This window comes from Ylistrum balloti, unplaced genomic scaffold (genome assembly GCF_031769215.1).
Source record: "Ylistrum balloti isolate Yb309-2 unplaced genomic scaffold, AGI_CSIRO_Ybal_v1 Utg370140, whole genome shotgun sequence".
NCBI classification, from domain to species: Eukaryota; Metazoa; Mollusca; class Bivalvia; order Pectinida; family Pectinidae; genus Ylistrum; species Ylistrum balloti.
The window spans coordinates 735,977-754,071 of NW_026782147.1; the positions used below are offsets into that span (position 1 = coordinate 735,977).

General features: G+C 36.2%; 1 protein-coding gene across 1 annotated transcript in view; it reads left to right on the forward strand.

Moving 5' to 3' along the window:
- Positions 1-18,095, forward strand: part of LOC132550716 (protocadherin Fat 1-like) — a gene marked incomplete at its 5' end in the record, with an annotated part of 71,309 nt that overhangs the window by 36,412 nt on the left and 16,802 nt on the right. Inside the window, 16 exons of the mRNA XM_060214807.1 lie at positions 282-492; positions 1,286-1,561; positions 3,684-5,170; positions 5,555-5,732; positions 6,070-6,291; positions 8,535-8,555; positions 11,717-11,838; positions 11,976-12,795; positions 13,178-13,386; positions 13,515-13,650; positions 13,845-14,899; positions 15,177-15,339; positions 15,452-15,685; positions 15,893-16,494; positions 16,711-16,848; positions 17,156-17,299. Of these exons, the coding sequence (XP_060070790.1) occupies positions 282-492; positions 1,286-1,561; positions 3,684-5,170; positions 5,555-5,732; positions 6,070-6,291; positions 8,535-8,555; positions 11,717-11,838; positions 11,976-12,795; positions 13,178-13,386; positions 13,515-13,650; positions 13,845-14,899; positions 15,177-15,339; positions 15,452-15,685; positions 15,893-16,494; positions 16,711-16,848; positions 17,156-17,299 (6,018 nt within the window). The remainder of the gene's footprint in view (positions 1-281; positions 493-1,285; positions 1,562-3,683; positions 5,171-5,554; positions 5,733-6,069; positions 6,292-8,534; positions 8,556-11,716; positions 11,839-11,975; positions 12,796-13,177; positions 13,387-13,514; positions 13,651-13,844; positions 14,900-15,176; positions 15,340-15,451; positions 15,686-15,892; positions 16,495-16,710; positions 16,849-17,155; positions 17,300-18,095) is intronic.

Sequence of the window (18,095 nt, forward strand, 5' to 3'; positions counted from 1 at the left end):
TATTCATTTCCAGACTAAAACACAACAGATCTGAAATTCAGAAGATATGATGCTTTCTGTTAATTGTATATATGAGGAAGACATAACGTCTCTTTTCTCATTTAATTTAGGTTGCAAATTTGTTTTTCTGTTTTGATTGTGAGCTTTGTATGTGAACTCATGTTCAACTTTGGTAAGGAATTGGGTTGTAAAAAACCAAGAATTATCCAATACAGTGTAATAAAGCAGTATCTTTAGGGTGTTTAATTAGTTTACATATCTCTGTGATGTTATTTCTCCAGGTTGTTCTCCGAGTTCTCGACAGTAATGACAATGCCCCGATGTTTACGAAGCCTCACTTCAGCGCCAACGTGTCTGAAAATGCTGCCATTGGGACCACTGTTCTTCAGATTTCGGCCATTGACCGTGACAAAAACAGTCGGCTATTTTACACCATCCTGGCCACAGCCAACAGCGTCACTGACAACAAATTTGAAATAAACTCTGAAACAGGTCAGTTCGGCAAGAAAACGAATGGAAATTAAAACACTGAACAAATAACGCATAATAAATTGATCTACATTTACTTCAAAATTTGACAAGAGTTTCTTTTTAATGCCGAAATTTCAGGAAGGTCTAGTTTCAGGTTTTTTCTGTCTCCATTACTCTTCATATCACAAGACATTTTCTGGCTGAAAAATACCAACATTCTGGAAGTCTATTTTGACATCAATACAAAAAAGTCAGAAGTGATGTTCTAAGTATCATTTATCATGATGCACTGGTTTCTTATTTTCTCAAGTGTAAAATTTTGCAGTAGCAAATGAGCCGTAAATAGACCTAAATGCAGAATCTGCCTCATTTGAAGATGGAAATTTGTGACTTATGATTAAGGCCAGAAGAAAAATATATAAATCTATTGTTTAACTGTACCTTATGTGTTTACTTGTCACACCACCCATAAAATAGCAAGTTTTATTTTGGCTCATACTTGTTGCTTTTTTTTCTTTTTCGAAAAAGTTCTGATCAATTAAAGATTCATAATGCTGTTGAACTTTGGTAATTGCTTCAGTTTTTGTTTTGACATGAATATTCAAAAGCTGAGCACTGTAACATTTAATACTATTACCTTAATTGAATTATAGGTAATTGTAAGATTAAATTGAGAACAGAAAAAGACAATTATTTTTCTCCTGAATCCAATTCAAGCTAATAAATGTTGTATTTCTGGTCACTAATCAGTCATCTGGGTTTTGTTGTAACTGTGATAATTATCTGGAAGATGACTTTTGACATTTTCTTACAGGTGTGATCCAAGTGAAACAGGAGCTTGACCGTGAGGTGCAGTCTGTCCACCAGTTGACGGTGATGGTGCGTGACCAGGGGAAACAGTCACACCGGAACTATACCTATGTCACGATCAATGTGCTAGATCATAATGACTTCGCTCCCGAATTTCTGGAGGAGCTTATTGAGGGACGTGTATTTGAAACAGCAGCCATTGGGACCTCTGTGGTTGAGGTCATGGCGATTGACAAAGACAAAGGTCAAAATGCAGAGTTATCCTTCTCCATCAAATCAGGTAAGGGTGATAACTCTTGTATCTCTAAGGTTTGATTAAAAACAAATTCTGTCTTACTACTCATTCCTATGAAGGAATGGATAGTCTTGTATTATGATGAAGAAAAAGGAATAAAAAAGGCTTCTCTTTGAATTTGATTTACTCACACAATGTGACATCAGAAGACTAGGTGATTATGCAGTAGTTGACCTTGACCTTAGATAAGAACCATTGAAGAGGTCACCGTGAGCATTTTGGAATGTAAACAAGGAAATAAGATTAGCTCATCTTCATGGAAACAGTTATAGATTAAATATGTAAATCATATCTCCGTCCACCTGCAGGACAAGTAATATCTGGCTCCCTTGTGATCTAGATAAGGTTGTATTTTAATCTGATATTCATGTCATTTTACAAATATTATCAAGATTAGGGTAATAAACAAATGACTTCACAGGCAATGAGTGGTCGGAGTGACTCACAAGGACACTTTTACAGGACAACCACTGACTCAAGTGTTTACAAAGTGTTTGGTTGGAGATAGGGCTTGTAGAACTCCATAAACTTTACCTTTTCTAGCTAATATCATACTGGTCAATACATGGTCAAGGAGTTCCCTAACCAGTCACAAACACTCAGTAAAGTACTCTGGTCAGATAATTGTGACTCTTGGTTGGTCATTTTCATTGCTGGTATTATGTCTAGTAGATTGTTTGTGTTTTATGTAAACATGGTAGAGTTCTATTCAAGGGCTCTTTTGGGGTAATGATGTAGTTAGGTTGTGTATAGTTCAATTCCATTTTGTTTTTATATTGAGTATAGAACTAAATTTGAGTCTTTTGTTATCAATTCCATTGACGCACACTGCTTCACTGATATAAGTAGATTTTTGTTTATACTTGACAAGTAAGTGGACCTGTAGTGTGTTTATGGTCCTCTGTGATATTGACATTTTACATAGGGTATATGGAGACTCACTGTGAATAGATTCTAGCACCATCTGGTCTTACATAGCTGTACTTTTAGTGGAACGGGACAATTCCTTCATACAATAACTGATTCAAAGAAAAAATACAAGACATTTTCTTAGGATTTTCGTACATAACAAGTTATGTAGTGACCCAAACCCAATTTAGAATTTTGATACGATCAATTTGATTGGTGTTGATATAGCATAAGATTTCATTCACATTATATAGGTTGTTTTTTCAGTAAATGGAAAACGTTACTTAATTTTAAAAAAGAACAGAGGACATTTCTCTGTGATGATATCCTTTAGGTTTGTAACTTCTCAGAATGTCATGATCTTTATGACCTTAGTGTTATATAGCGTATTATATGTACTATGATGTCAGAAGTGCTATCGGTCATACAACAAAAAGATAGACACTTCTCATGGACAATGTTATATGTATATTGTGACATTAGGGTTGTGAACTGTTGTATGACATAATGATGTCAGTTATTTTTAATGTATAAATGTGTAGTTTGTACTATGGCATTGTAAGCCACCACATGACATCAGAAGTAAGGTACACACTTCCCTGTGTGAGACTGTAGGCTAAAGGTGATGTATCCAAATTATAAGCCAGTGCTACAACGCGATGTGGCTGTGATAATTTGGCATCATAGTATGAATACACCTGTAGAAACTATACCAAACATCCCCATGTGTGAAGAAATTAACGCCTTCGGACCTGTGATTGGTTTGGCATACTGTTATGCTTTGATCATATCTCTTAATTATTGTGTCAGCAGGACAAGTCTCAAGAGATTACAAGATATAATTACACAACAGTAACATAGAACACTCTATTAGTAATGTTACGTCCTAAACATTAATTAAACAGTCTTGAAATTACAACTGTGGTAATTGGGTGCTTCCTGAAAAAGTACAGACTTACCCTGTGTTTAATTATCACAGATATTTTCGGGACAGGTCTTTTACAGCTGTAATTTCATAAATTTGGTTTTTATCATGGAAAGTACATTGACATTAATTCAATGGCTCAGATACTGAACACTGTAAGCAAGAAGTACATGTAGACAAAGGACAGGAACTTGATGAGATTTAAAGATGCTCTTTTGATAAATTTAATAATTTTGCGAGTTTTAAGTCAAGGATTATATCCTTTTGTTTCAGGAAACATTGGAATGATGTTTGACATTGACGAAACTTTAGGCATAATTACAGTCGCTCAGGAGCTTAATAGAGACGAGATGTCTTCCTACCAGCTGACTGTCATGGCAACAGACCACGGTTCTCCCCCTCTCAGTAGTACTGTCTCAGTTACCATATTGGTTACCATATCAAACAATGCTGCCCCAAAATTTGTCTCCAGCATGTTTATGTCTGAGATTCGTGAGAACTGCCCTCTTGGAAGTCATGTGATCCCTGTTGAAGCTTTGTGTCAATCCTCCATGTTGTTTGATATTATAAGTGGAAATGAGGACGAGGTATTCAGCATCAACCCTAACTCTGGCATTATCTACACAAAGGATGAAGTGGACTATGAGGTGCGTGACCACTATAACCTGACTGTGTCTGCAACCAACATTGTAGGCGCGACCTCTACTGTGCGCGTTGTGATCCTTGTCCTTGACCTTAACGATAATGCCCCTGTGTTTGATGAGACTATGTGTGAGGGTAAGATCAGTGAGAGTGCCCCTGTAGGCAGTGTTATTCTCAGTATGAGTTTGGAGCCCCTAGTGGTCCATGCAACTGATCTGGATTCTTATAAAAATGCACACGTCACCTATAAGATAACTGACCCAAAAGGTAGTAAGTACTTTTCAGTAGACTCGGCCACTGGAGCAATTAAAAGTATGGCTGTCCTTGATCACGAGGAGTTTGATGAGATTGAATTTTATGTGTATGTATGGGATAAGGGTTATCCTCAGTTACAGGCTGTTGAACCAGCAAAGGTTGTCATTCATATTGTGGACATGAATGATAACCCACCGTACTTTACACAACTGTCTTACCATGCTGATATATTACTACCAACGACTGAAGATGTTGAAATAATCAAACTTAATGCTACTGATATAGATTCCATTAATAAGGACACTTTACTGTTTAGCATTGTGGATGGCAATGCTGACGAAAAATTCAAGATAAATCCACAAACGGGACAGATTTTCATAAAAAATAAAGCCAATTTAGAGGAAAGTTATGAATTAGGCGTTGAAGTAACTGATGGAAAATTTAAATCGGCCTCTACACTGACAATATCTGTGAATTCTCCAGAGGAAGCAGTGTTTGTTTTCAGTAAACCTGTGTACTCTGTCAATATCACCGAGAACACTCCAGGTCCTCAAACACTCACTGTCATACAAGTGCTTGATCCAATGAACCAGCACCTTGTGTTCACATTATTGAACCACCAGGATTTGTTCAGTGTTGTCCAAACATCTGGTGTTCTACAGACCAAGGAGCAGAGTTTCGACCGAGAAGAAAACACATTGTACACTCTGGTTATATCAGTACTGGGAGAATCTGGCCAGATAGCACACGTTCTTGTTGAAGTAAACATTCTGGATGAAAACGACAATGACCCACAGTTTGTGAACCAGCCATACGATACAGTAGTAGCCCTTGGTCTTCAGACAGGTGAACTAGTTAGACAGGTAGGTCAAGGTCAATTTTTATACACGTTGATGTTTTGTTAGAGTCGTCTCTATATAAGGCTGATTTTTCTTTGTACCTAAATTGTACAATTAGTAGTATCTCTAATATTTACATCCTAGTCTGATACATATATATATATATATATATAGAATAGAATGTGATAAATGATATTAAATGATAAATATATATCTGATATTCCTTGTGTACAGATAACATAAATCACTTTAAATTTAGGTACATTTATAAGTTAATATAATAAGTTTCGTAGATATATGTGCTCAGAAATGAAATGAAATTTAGCAACTGATGCTTTTATCATGAAAAAAAAGGTTACTTCAGGAAATAGGCTTATGAAGTCACAGTTTTCCTCTTTTGTTACCTAGGTAACAGCTATCGACCGAGACAGTGACAGCAATGGACTGGTCAAGTTTACCATGGTGACAGGATACCAGGACAAGTTCAACATAGGGACTAATGATGGTCGAATCACCTTGGCCAGTCCACTTGACCAGGCTGACCAGAACAGGGACTTTGTGCTGACCATTAGGGCTAGTGATGAAGGTAATGAGGATACACATCAACTTTAAACGGTTTCTATGTTATTATCTACGTATCTAACAAATTATGTACAATTTATGAACTTGTGTGAAGAGATTTCTTTAATTCTTCTGAAAATTTATGTAAACAACACCCTTTTTATAAGGATGTATATATATCTTTGTTAAGGAAATATGATGCTACCTTATAAAGGTTATCTCCCCTTATCTCTTTGTTTTGCATATAAAGGAAAAGATCTACTGGTGATATATATTTTCAGTTTTCAGAATTTAAAACTCTTTGAATTATAAGATACTGGAGTATTTATAGAATGCTAAAATATTTTTTTTTTACTATGTAGGTATCCCTCCACGATCTGTAGATGTCAACGTAACCATCTCTGTCATCAGTGATGCCCATCCTCGCTTTGAACAACAGTTTTATACAACAACTGTCCGTGAGGATGTCCAGCTCCATACACCAGTCATTAGTGTTCGAGCGGTCAGTCCCAATGGACACAAACTCATCTACACCATCATCAGTGGCGACACATACAAAGATTTCGATGTGGACTTCAACATAGGTAGGCGATGTTCTGTGCTTATGTGGTGTAACATTGGTTTAAAATGTTTTCTAGTGTTTTTTTCCTCTGGATAGAATCAGGATGATAAGATAGCACTTTCAGGGGAAGGATTCTACAACTATATATCATTAGGATGGCAGACAACTTTTCACAAAATATACAGGGTAATATGTGATCCTGATTGGTGACTGTTTCAAGGCAAGCTGCCTTATAGTTAGTCTTCAGTAATTATAAACTATCATGTGGTTTGTATACAACTATCAGTTAGATTTGCAGTGTAGATTTAAAGACTATCGTTCATGCTCTTACATCTTCATTAATCATTGCTAATATACGTAATGTTTCATAGCTATTTAGAATTTCGTAACGCTGGACTCTCATCAACACATCAGTTTTTGGCTCATACAGATTGTCTATTTTAATGGGTCTCTATAGATGAGATATGGAACTCATTATCATGTAAATTAAAGACCAAAAGGTCGGGGTTGCAAAAAAAATGCTAATGTTGAAAAAATTGGGTCATTATACCAACGATTAAGGATTAAATTGGTGTTCCAAGTGCGACAGTAGAATGGTATAGAACCAGAGTAAAGCTGTGGGATCGGGATAACTGCTGCCACTGTGATATCATGCCATTGAGTTGTGCTTATCTGCAGTGTTGTTTGGTGATACTCTCTCCCCTACATGACCTTGACCTTGACTCCTATCCCTGCTCTCTATCAGTCCCCTGGTGTAGGGAAGTCTTTTGATACCCCCATCCCACCAAGAGTAACCATTTATATACAAGGGTAAATATTTTGCTTGCTATACACTTCCAGCATGTTGGTAATTTCATTGTTGACTACAATGAACCATGTTTTTTTAAGTTCATATACATAAAAAAATTATATTTGTATACAAAATCTGTTTCTTTGAAGATTTCTTTTGGTATTGATTATAAATGGTTCATTTTTGCCTATATGTTTGTGGTTATGGTCAGTTTTCTTTTATTTTGTATATTTTTACTTTCCTTACATATCTAGATTGTACTGCCTCTATATCTTATAATATGATTTATTATGGGTTTTGCACATGGTAGTCTTAACTTGTTCTACAAATAATCAATACTTCTATCTATTCACTCTGTCTATACTTCAGCAGAAACAAGACCATATCTATGGTCATTAAAAGATCCATTTCTCTATCTGTCTAAGGAACTCAAACATGATTCCTTTATGAACGCGAGAAAAAAAGAAAAAAAAAACTTCCACAGAAACGTCAGATTCTCTTCTCTATTTTCTTTAATGAAAAAAAATCATATGTCCCTCTAAATTAGACGTCCAACTTCTCATTGTTACCCATGTTGGTGTTTGCTGTTTCGCTATTCTTGAGTTGATTGACTAGGTGTTGGCGATTCATCCTGGCTGTACTAATTGTCTGTGTAATGAGACAGCTAGCTTTCACCATCAACTCATTAACCGGAATTAGTTGTGGACATTTTAAATTAAACATGAGTGTTATGTTCTAACCAAGTCTTTTACACATTGTGTCATTACCATAGGTGTTGCGTCACAGATATTTGAAGTGATAATTTTCCTTGTGTTTGGTTTTTGTATTTTTTTTGGCTTATCATTTCCATTCAAGATTTTGTACGGCAAGCATGGAATTTTGTTTCTGATGATTTTCTACATTTTAGGTTCACAATGAGGATTTTTCAAATTACGTTAGTTGATTTAAAACCGAACTTGGTATTGATAAGTTACGATTAGCTGTGATTATACCTTCATTTCAAAGACATTTACCTCCCTTTCAACAATCATCTATTGAATTTGATCCAGGATTTCTTTTTAAGTTTCTGATATATTGTTTTTTCTTCATTGAAATATGCGAAATTTTTTATGACTTGAAAATCTTGAAAATTAGATATAAATATTTTTAATTTAGATTAACCAAAACTCACCTCTGTCTTTTGTAACTTTTTTTTTTTTAAAGTTTTGTAAAACAAAGTCTTCCTTCCACAAAAGCAATACTCTTACTTTTTTAACTAAAATTTTGCTTATTTTTATATATACCTTTCCTCTCTACATGTTTTCTGAAGATATATAAAAATTCACGATATATGCTGGTTGTGGAAATATTTTTTGCTAATTCAATGTGTTTTTTTTTCCTTTGAATTTGTTGTGTACCTCTGATACCACGTCCACCACCACTACCAACATCACCAATCTGTCCTTATTCTATGCCTTGTGTGTGTCTCTACAAAGGCACGGACGCACTCGGCCCGTGTGAGTATCTCTCCCACATAACATATCTACACGCGACGCCAATTTTCAACGCTTGCCTTTGCCTGGTGTCATGACTTCAAGCATTGCATTCTGTTTGAGAAATGTTTGACTTGTGCATTTTCCTCATTGCACTTTTAACAAAAGTTTTTTTCTCTTTGAGTTTTTTCTTTTGTGTTTGCATTTTGAGATTGTTAAACAAATTTGTCATTGGAGGTTATGTTGAAATTTTTTTTCAGAATATTTGATTATTTTATTTAAATAAAAATTATTTTCTTCGCTTTTATGAAACTAAATAGAAGTGAAATTTATTAAAAATTGTGTCTGATTCTCCTTTGATTGTGATTTCCATTGCCTATCCACGGTTGAACCTAAACCATCCTTGTAAAACCAACCACTTCCTCCCTTTCCTTCTTCCTCCTTAGTAAAGTATTGCCAAACCATTCACATCCCGTTTCACTGATTCACATTCCAAACTTCATTTGTTTTCATGTCATGCTTTAACATGTAAATATTTTTAGAGCATCCACACACACACATCAGGACCACAGTTGGAGAAAAAATTGGTTTTGACCAGACTTAACGTAGGAATAATGAAACCATTTAAAAATAGCCATCGCTGTTCAAATAGAACTTGACTATTGTTCAGTTTGTAACCTTACAAAATAACTATTTGAGATCCAGCCACTGGCGTACCCAATAACTTGATAGTACTGGAAAATTCATTTATTGTTTTCCTTTCTCTATCTTTATCGTTCAAGTTAAGTGTTTTGGTAAATTTTGTACTTGTGGAGATCGATAAAGATATTTGAAAAAATGTTCTGCTTTTTGGTGCACCTTTAAATCTTTTATTCTGTTTGGTGTGAAAATCCTTGAATGAAAAGTACATTCTGTGTCAAGGCCAGAAGTGCGTTGGGTCAAGGCCATGTCATGGTAATTCTGATTGGTTGTTCATAAAGGTCATTTCGAACATGACCTCCATATAAATATCTTAGGTCCTGACAATTAAAAACGGAACCAATTAGACAAAGTACTGTAGTTTAATTAAAGTTTTTGGAGTGTTGAAATAATCATTGGCCAACACAATGTTGATATGAGATGTGTCATGTATTATACAAAAATGTACTCTGTTCATTATTATCTTTGAAATTGAATTATTTCTTAATTTAGGTAATATTTCTATTTTTAAAAATAGTAAAAAAAATCAATTTAACACATCAATAATTGAAATAAACACATTATGTCTTTTCTCATAACATCTTTAAGCTGCAATCTTTCATTCATCTAAAGGATAGAGCTCAGGTAAACAAAATATCATAATCAGTTACAGTTAATATCTTTTCTTACATCTTGATATCCTGTTTGAATTTATATGACATGTACAGGAAATAAAATCTAAATGTGAAAATGGTTTTAACTGCATTTGTCAATTTAAAAAAACAAATTGAGAAGTAATTTTATCTAACATATATAGAAAATACTTGATTGTGAAATTAACAAGATTGTCTGTTATTTAACAAATAGTGTGTGACTGGTGCAGCTCTAGATACTCCTGTGTATAATGGAAGATATATTGCATACAAATGATAGATATGTTAAGATTGGTTGTGCTAGTTGATACTGTGTAGAACCTGGGTTTGTAACTATAAACTACATAAGAATACTTTACATGTCTGAACACAAGTCTAATAGATCTGGATATATTTATCCCAGGAGGGATGGTATTAGTTCCAAGGATTCTAAAATCTAATTGATACTTATTGACTCAAGGGAAGCATATAGTTAGGGATATATAAAAATCTAACTGTATATGCGTTTAATGATTTTAGAGTTATTCGTCCCAAGAGGAGCAGATTGTTTAGAATGTAGTAATAGAGTCAGTAACCCTACCACAGCCAGATAATTGGAGATACTCTTATATAACTTTGTATCAAGTGATCATCTGAAATATTTGCCTTTATATAACTGGTCAATAGTTATGGAAGTTTAAAGTGTATACCAGTCCAATAGTTTGTGGCTTTGCGATTGAGCTTTTATGTAGAATCAAACAGTAACCACATGTGGGGTACTAGTAATTATATTATTGATACTTACTTCTAAAAGTACAAAAAGACACGGAAATTTGACAGCAAAATAATTAGTTATCCGAGATGAGTGCATACACCTGTTTTCACTGACATTGCCTTGCTGTTCTAGCACTGCAGTCTGACGCATGTTCTAAAAAAAGTCAACAGAACTTATCAAAAGTCCTTGTGGGATTTGTGACTGCATGCTGTTTCTGCCATTTGCCACACTCTAATTAGTTTCTCGCTGAGTTTGTTTTTGCTAGTTGCATGCATGTAATTTTCTTATAACTGCAAAGCAAGGGATCACCATAGTGCTGTGGTAATTGGGTAAAGACACATAGTCTTGCCTGACAGGTATTACAAAAATATATATATACTTGACATGTACTATTGTTTATCCTGCCCAAGTTAATTAGTGTGGTGACCTTGAGGATATCCTTGTATGTAGCCACTTCATACCAATCATATCCCTATTGCATACCAATTATCTAGCCACGCATACCTAATATTGATGATTTACTACCTTCTTGTCTCGCGTTATCTCTGCTGCTATGGAATGCTGTCCTGGTATAAGGGGCATAACTCTTACTGGAAATAAATCAATGAGTTAGGTCAGTGTCATTGATTAACTGTAGCTACCATTTCTGGTTGGTAAAAGATTTTCAGTGTGGTTTCTTTGGCAACTATCATAATTTTTAGAACTGGTATTTGCATATATATGAAAAAAAAAAAAATTTAGCTGAAGTTAATTTATCTTGAAATATCAATTGAATGATAGCTTACTTTGTCAAAGTATTTTTTAGCATTGATTTCCTACTATCAGAGTTGAGACACCGTACAATTATCATGTGATAATATGTTGGAAGGAATCAATATTCATAAGTTTGATGATTCATGATACTGTACATTGAAAAGAGTTACGCTTCATGCTGCAGTGAATTGATCTTTTGAAAACATTTTGATGAAAATAATTAATTTTGTGACTTTGTGAATTAGATGTTGATTTTTGTTGTTGATTGTTTACATATGTTGAAGTTTGAAAGAAAGAGCTTTACATGTATGTGTCATTAACTGAAACACTTCTTGTGCTATTTATAGGTGTTGTGGGTGTGGTCAGCCCACTTGACTACGAGGTCACCAAAGGTTACGAGCTTGTCATCCAGGCAGCTGACGTGAAGACCAGTGCTACAGCTACAGCCACAGTTAGAGTCATTGTAACCGTAAGTATTGAAATCATTGATAATGATGGATAATCTTTGATATGGTAACCATTTGATTTTCAAAAGTATCAAGTGCAAGAAATCATGGAGATTATATTCCTTGCAACTAATGTGTTCAATATTGTCTCATGTTTCAGGACGTCAATGACAATGTCCCATTATTTACAAACTACAAGTACACAGCCCTGTTGTCTGAGGCAGTTGGTGTAGGGATGTCGGTGGTCAAGGTACACGCTGACGATGATGATCTGGGAAGCAGTGGGCTGGTGTATTACAGTATAGAACCTTTATCAGAAGGCAGCACTGACCCAGATTTCTTTACCATTGATAGTCAGACTGGACTGATCACCCTTATACAACAACTTGACCATGAGGTGCAGACTGACTTCACATTTGTGGTGCGAGCTACAGATGGAGGTTTGCCCGCCTCCAGCAGTATGGTATATGTACATGTCATCGTAGAAGACTTTAATGACAATGCACCACAGTTTGATCAGCCTTCGTATGACTGTTCCATCACAGTACAGACAACTGGTCAGATTGTCACCAGGGTAACAGCCTCAGACCCCGACATCAGTAGTCAAGGCAACCTGATGTATGCTATTGTGGGTGGTAATGACGACCAGACATTTCACATGAATGCTCAGACAGGGTTAGTAACTCTGACGGGTCGTAATGGTGGCGATTACTATCACGCCTACACAGTTAATGTGTCTGTGTCAGATGGTGTCTTCACTAGTTTCACACGGGTCGGCATCACGATCAAGGATGGCAACAACCACACACCTACGTTCCAAGAGCAGCCCTACCATGCTTCAGTCGACGAAAATCTGGGGGCAGGCATACTCGTCACTGTTGTGTCTGCCAATGATGCTGACCACGGCAACAATGGTCTCCTAACCTATACTATCACCAGTGATCACATGATGCAATACTTCAGTATTGATGCAGACACAGGTAAGGATTGTACAATGACGCTTATAAAGGCTTCATGTCTTGTACAAGCATGATAGTGTCACAATGTTAATACCTTGCTTTATGTATCTACAATATCCCCCCATTTGGTCTTTTTCTAGCCTTTTCTTTATACATACCCCTTGATATGATGCGACCTCTTTCCACAAGGACATTTTGATGTCTATTTGGTGGCAGTATGTCATAGTTTACCATACAGAGGCAGACATCAAATCCAGAAGAAAAAACTAGAATGAAATAGAACTTATTTATCAAACATCCAAAGTCCTTTCCAGTTATCAATTTTGAAATGTTTTGTAAAATTAAAGTAAATTTTCTTGAAAAATTAGAATTGGGATAATGATGATACCTGTTTGTATTTCAGGAGAAATATTTACAGAACACATGTTTGATAGAGAAGTAAAGGACACATACCTGGTCCCAGTGGCAGCCATTGACAATGGAGGAAGAATGGGTTTTACTGTGGTGGAGATTTCTATCACTGACAAAAACGACAATATCCCAGCATTCACTGCTCAGGATTATCGTGCAGTTGAGGCATATGATGCCGCTATCAACACCACTATCATACAGGTACTGTCTGATATTTATAAATATTTGTCCATTTTTCTTGAAGTTTGCATATTTTTTTTTCTATGTTCATTCATCAATTTTGTCTTACTTGTAAATGAATTATAATAAATCAATACATTTTTGTTAAGGTAACTGCCCGTGATCGTGACCTTGGTGATAATGGTCGGATTATTTATCAGCTCCACGATGACAATGTGGCTCCCTATGTGTTTGTTGACCCTAACACTGGTGATGTCAAGGTCAAAGCTGACCTCACGCCAAAAAGTAAGTTACCATAGCAGTACACTTTAAACGAATATTTTTTTTTTCAAATATATATGAATACTATAATAAAATGTACGCTTTAGCAGAATGCATTCCTTTATATTTTATTTTGTACTTTGTAATATTTTATAGAATAGACAGACTTTATATGATATGACACACTTATGCTCATGAATAATTTTCAATCATTGCAGTGCATTCCTTGATGCAGTTCTTTATCAGTGCTGTGGACTTTGGTGAGATCCCCTTGGAGAACAATGTACCAGTAGAGATTTATGTGATGGGGTCTGGTGAGGTAGCACCCCGCTTCCCTCAGTCAAAGTACATATTTGTGGCACCAGAGAACACAGATAAGTTCAACTTTATCCGTACAATCACCGCTGAGAGCCAGCAGCCTGTGCACTACAGGGTTGTGCCTGGTAGTAACCCAGAGACCAATCATCCACAACTCTTCTCCGTTGATGACTCTGGGAACATCCACCTCAATGGTGACCTTGATGCTGAGGATGTGTCACAGTATACATTAACTATGCTGGCTTATACGGAGGCTTCACCATCCCTGGTCAGTCACACTGAAGTCTACTTTCAGATCACTGGCATCAATGACAATACCCCACAATTTGAGTCTAACCCCTACACTGCAAGTCTAGTGGAGAACTCCAAACCAGGAATTAGAATCATGCAAGTCAGGGCATTTGACCTTGATGAGCCAGAGACATTGACCTATAGATTTGGTGATGGCATGGAGGATGTCGCTCAAGTGTTCAACATTGATCAGCACACTGGCTGGATAACACTGTTGTCATCTGTTGATCGTGAAACGAAGAGTGACTATAATATTTCTGTTGTGGTGGAAGACACTGAGGGATCTGTTACAAGGACAAGCATGACCTCAGTACTGATAGAGGTTAAGGACTATAACGACAATCCACCAGTATTCTTGAGCAAACACTACCACACTGCTGTCAATGAGTTGGCAGAGCCAGGAACAGTTCTGTTACCACTTCGAGTTTTTGATGCAGACAGTGAACAGAACACACACATCAGTTACTTTATCATTGACGGGGATCCACATGGACGCTTTCAGGTATATCATACGGGCGAAGTCTGTGTCAGTCGGCCACTGGACCGTGAACAAATAACAACATACAACCTCCAAATAGCTGCCACTGATGGTGGGCTCAGTTCCATAACAACAGTGACGGTGGATATCCTTGACGACAATGACAACAGTCCTGTGTGTGGACAGGTAATTTTGTAATTGATTTTTAGTATTCAGTCTTGAAAAATGACTTTTGAATTAGTGGTAATAGAAACAGATTTATTTTTCTTTGAAATGCAGCAAATATCTATATTTCACTACTATGTCATGAATATGTCATATATAAATAGATTTGATAAATATGAAATATTGTATATAAACATGCAGAAGTAATGAGAACAATGTAAAGGATGGCAATGAATTAATAGATGAAATATTGTGTCACAAACATTGATAATCTACTAATTCTGGGATTTGTTTACAGCCATACCATGAGGTTGTGTTGTCAGAAGATGTACTGCCCTCCGATATCATCACCCGAGTCCATGCAACAGATGCTGATGATGCCTCCACTATCAACGCCAAGGTCCGTTACCTTCTTAATCGTGAGCAGGACAGAGAGAAGTTCACTGTGGATGAGACGACAGGTATAAGATTTATATACTTTTTGATGTTATGAAATCATTTGGTTTTAGTTCTTCATTAATAAGTATGACAATACTATTACCGTACGGTGACATTGTTTATTGGCTGTTTTAGGTATACTGACCATCAGAGAAAGTCTTGACCGAGAAGAGGTATCCAAGTATGATGTAGTGGTCAGTGCTGTGGATGGGGGCCAGAGGTCATGTGACACCCAGGTCTTCATACAACTCAGCGATGTCAATGACAATCGGCCTGAGTTTGTTGATGCACCAACAGATTTCTTGTTGTCCGAGTCAGCAGATATCAACACCTTGCTTATAAGAGTGACAGCTCAAGATGCTGATTTGGGTATGTTACTTGCCTATGTATACCATGGTATCTGATTAGTGACTTTGCTACTAAAACCTGTCAAATCTGACACATCTTCTTGTGGATTTGGGAGTGAAGATTATAGGGAGGCCTCAGTTAAAACATTAATTTTTGACTTACATATATTAGTTAAAATTTTAATATCTATTTAGAATGTTTTCTTAGGTTTAAAATTTGTTATTACAGGTATAAACCGCCAAGTGAAGTACCGCCTAACAGATGATGGAAACGGTACATTTGCTGTAGACACAGAGACTGGAATACTGATGCTAAAGAAGCGTGTTGACCGGGAAATGGTGCCGTCCTACCGACTTGTCCTACAGGCTAATGATCAAGGAACACCAAGTCTGTCCTCTGAAACTGTCCTACGTGTCCTGCTGCAAGATGAAAATGATAACCCTCCTGAGTTTGTCCGCAACAGTTACAGTGAAACTTTGGCTGAAAGTGTCAAGGCCGGAACGTGGGTCACACAGGTTCAGGCTACGAGTAAAGATATTGGACAGAATGCAGTGATGACCTACACTATTGTAGGCGGTAACAAACAGGAAAAGTTCTCCCTCAATCCAGACACAGGTTCTATCTATGTCCTTGGAGAGCTGGACTACGAGGCTGCTCACCAGTACATTCTTACCATTGTGGCACGTGATCGTGGTGTTGTGCCCCTTAGTAGCTCTGCCTATGTTACCATCGATGTGACCGACGTTAATGACAACTCACCTGTCTTCACACAGGCCAGTTACAGTGTGAGGGTTAATGAATCAGAAAAGGTGGCCTCCATCGTTGTTAAGGTAATCAAAACATTTGCTATTCCATTCTTTTATCTTGAAATAATCCACAAAATTGTGTTCATCTTGTAATTAATTGATAAACATTCGTGTGTCTAAAATACGTTATTTAAAGTGCAAAAGAGGTTAAAAACTATGGACCAATTTGTTTAAAACACTCCAGAAGATGTTTGGTGTATTTTTAAAATTTTTGATATCATTATTTCATGATTACACCAGGTTAGCGCCAGTGATGCAGACAGTCCTCCTAACTCACTGCTGACCTACTCAATATCAGATGGTGACCGTCTGGACAACTTTGAAATCAATGCCAAGGATGGCACTATCCGAATCAAGAGTCCATTAGACAGAGAATCGGTAAGATAAAAGGACAAGAATTGTTTGGAGGACTTTCTACCGTATTATGTTATAATTGACAGATTAAAGGTTTCTCTCTATATGGATTTCATTTTAAAAGCACAACATTTTCAATGTTTATTTTTAGATACACCGTGATATATGTAGACAAAACTTTAAAAAAGAAGAAAAAAATGACTACAGGTTTGACTGTTTAATACAAGAAGAGTTTCTTTCACATTAGCAATAGCTACTTTCATATAATTTAGGTCAAAGTCATCACTGTTACCCCATTGAGTTGAGATAAAAGATTTTGTTTCTATTACAGCTGTCTCGAATAGTCCTGATGGTCAAGGCTACAGATGGTGGTCAACCCAGCATGACTGCTGAAGCCTCTGTCCAGGTGGACATCATAGATGCAAATGATTGTGCGCCACGTTTTTCAGAGGACAACTACACAGCTGTTGTACAGGTAAGATACCTTCTTACTTCTTGTAAATCAATCCATATTCCATCGAATTCAGCATTATTATGGGAAAGAAGATAATCAACAGCAGCATTTATTTTTTCTGGTTTAAGTCTGTATTGGAAACAATGAATTTAAGCAATGTTCTGCTGGTTGTTATGATTGGCAGCAGATTTTCAGAATAAAAGGTACCAAAGTCTTGAAAGACTTCATTTAGATAATCAAAACTAATGGCATGGCTAAAGACAAAGCATTTGTTTCGTCTGTAGCTTTAAATTTGATGACAAACTTTTAGAAGGAATAAATTATAGTTTGAAATAACAAGATTTTGGCGAATTGTTTCACAGCTTTTGCATTGTTGATAGGCGTATTTCACAGATGATCTATGGCTTCCATCCCAGCAGCAGTATTACACTCCTTCACAAAGCTTTATGAATTAGATGAAGCAGGATTTAGTTCTATCTTGTCTTTTTAGTAATTTTTTAATATATTTACTATGGTAGAATTATGATCAAATCAGCAGTGACATATATTTCCACAGAAAAACTTTGGTAAATGTTCTTTTAGGACACAAGCTTTCACCTGTGTCAGAGTTATCGCAGTATATAGGAATAAGACCTTGTGCCTGATTGTGTCAAAAGAGTTATTTACATTCAGATTTACCTATATAATATTGTTTTGTTTTTCTTTGAATGTAATACATGTTTATGATAAGGCATTGTTGTAAATTCCAGACTGAGATCATATAATTGAATAGAAATTGTAAAGTCATACCCGATAAGGTTTTTAATGACATGGTCAC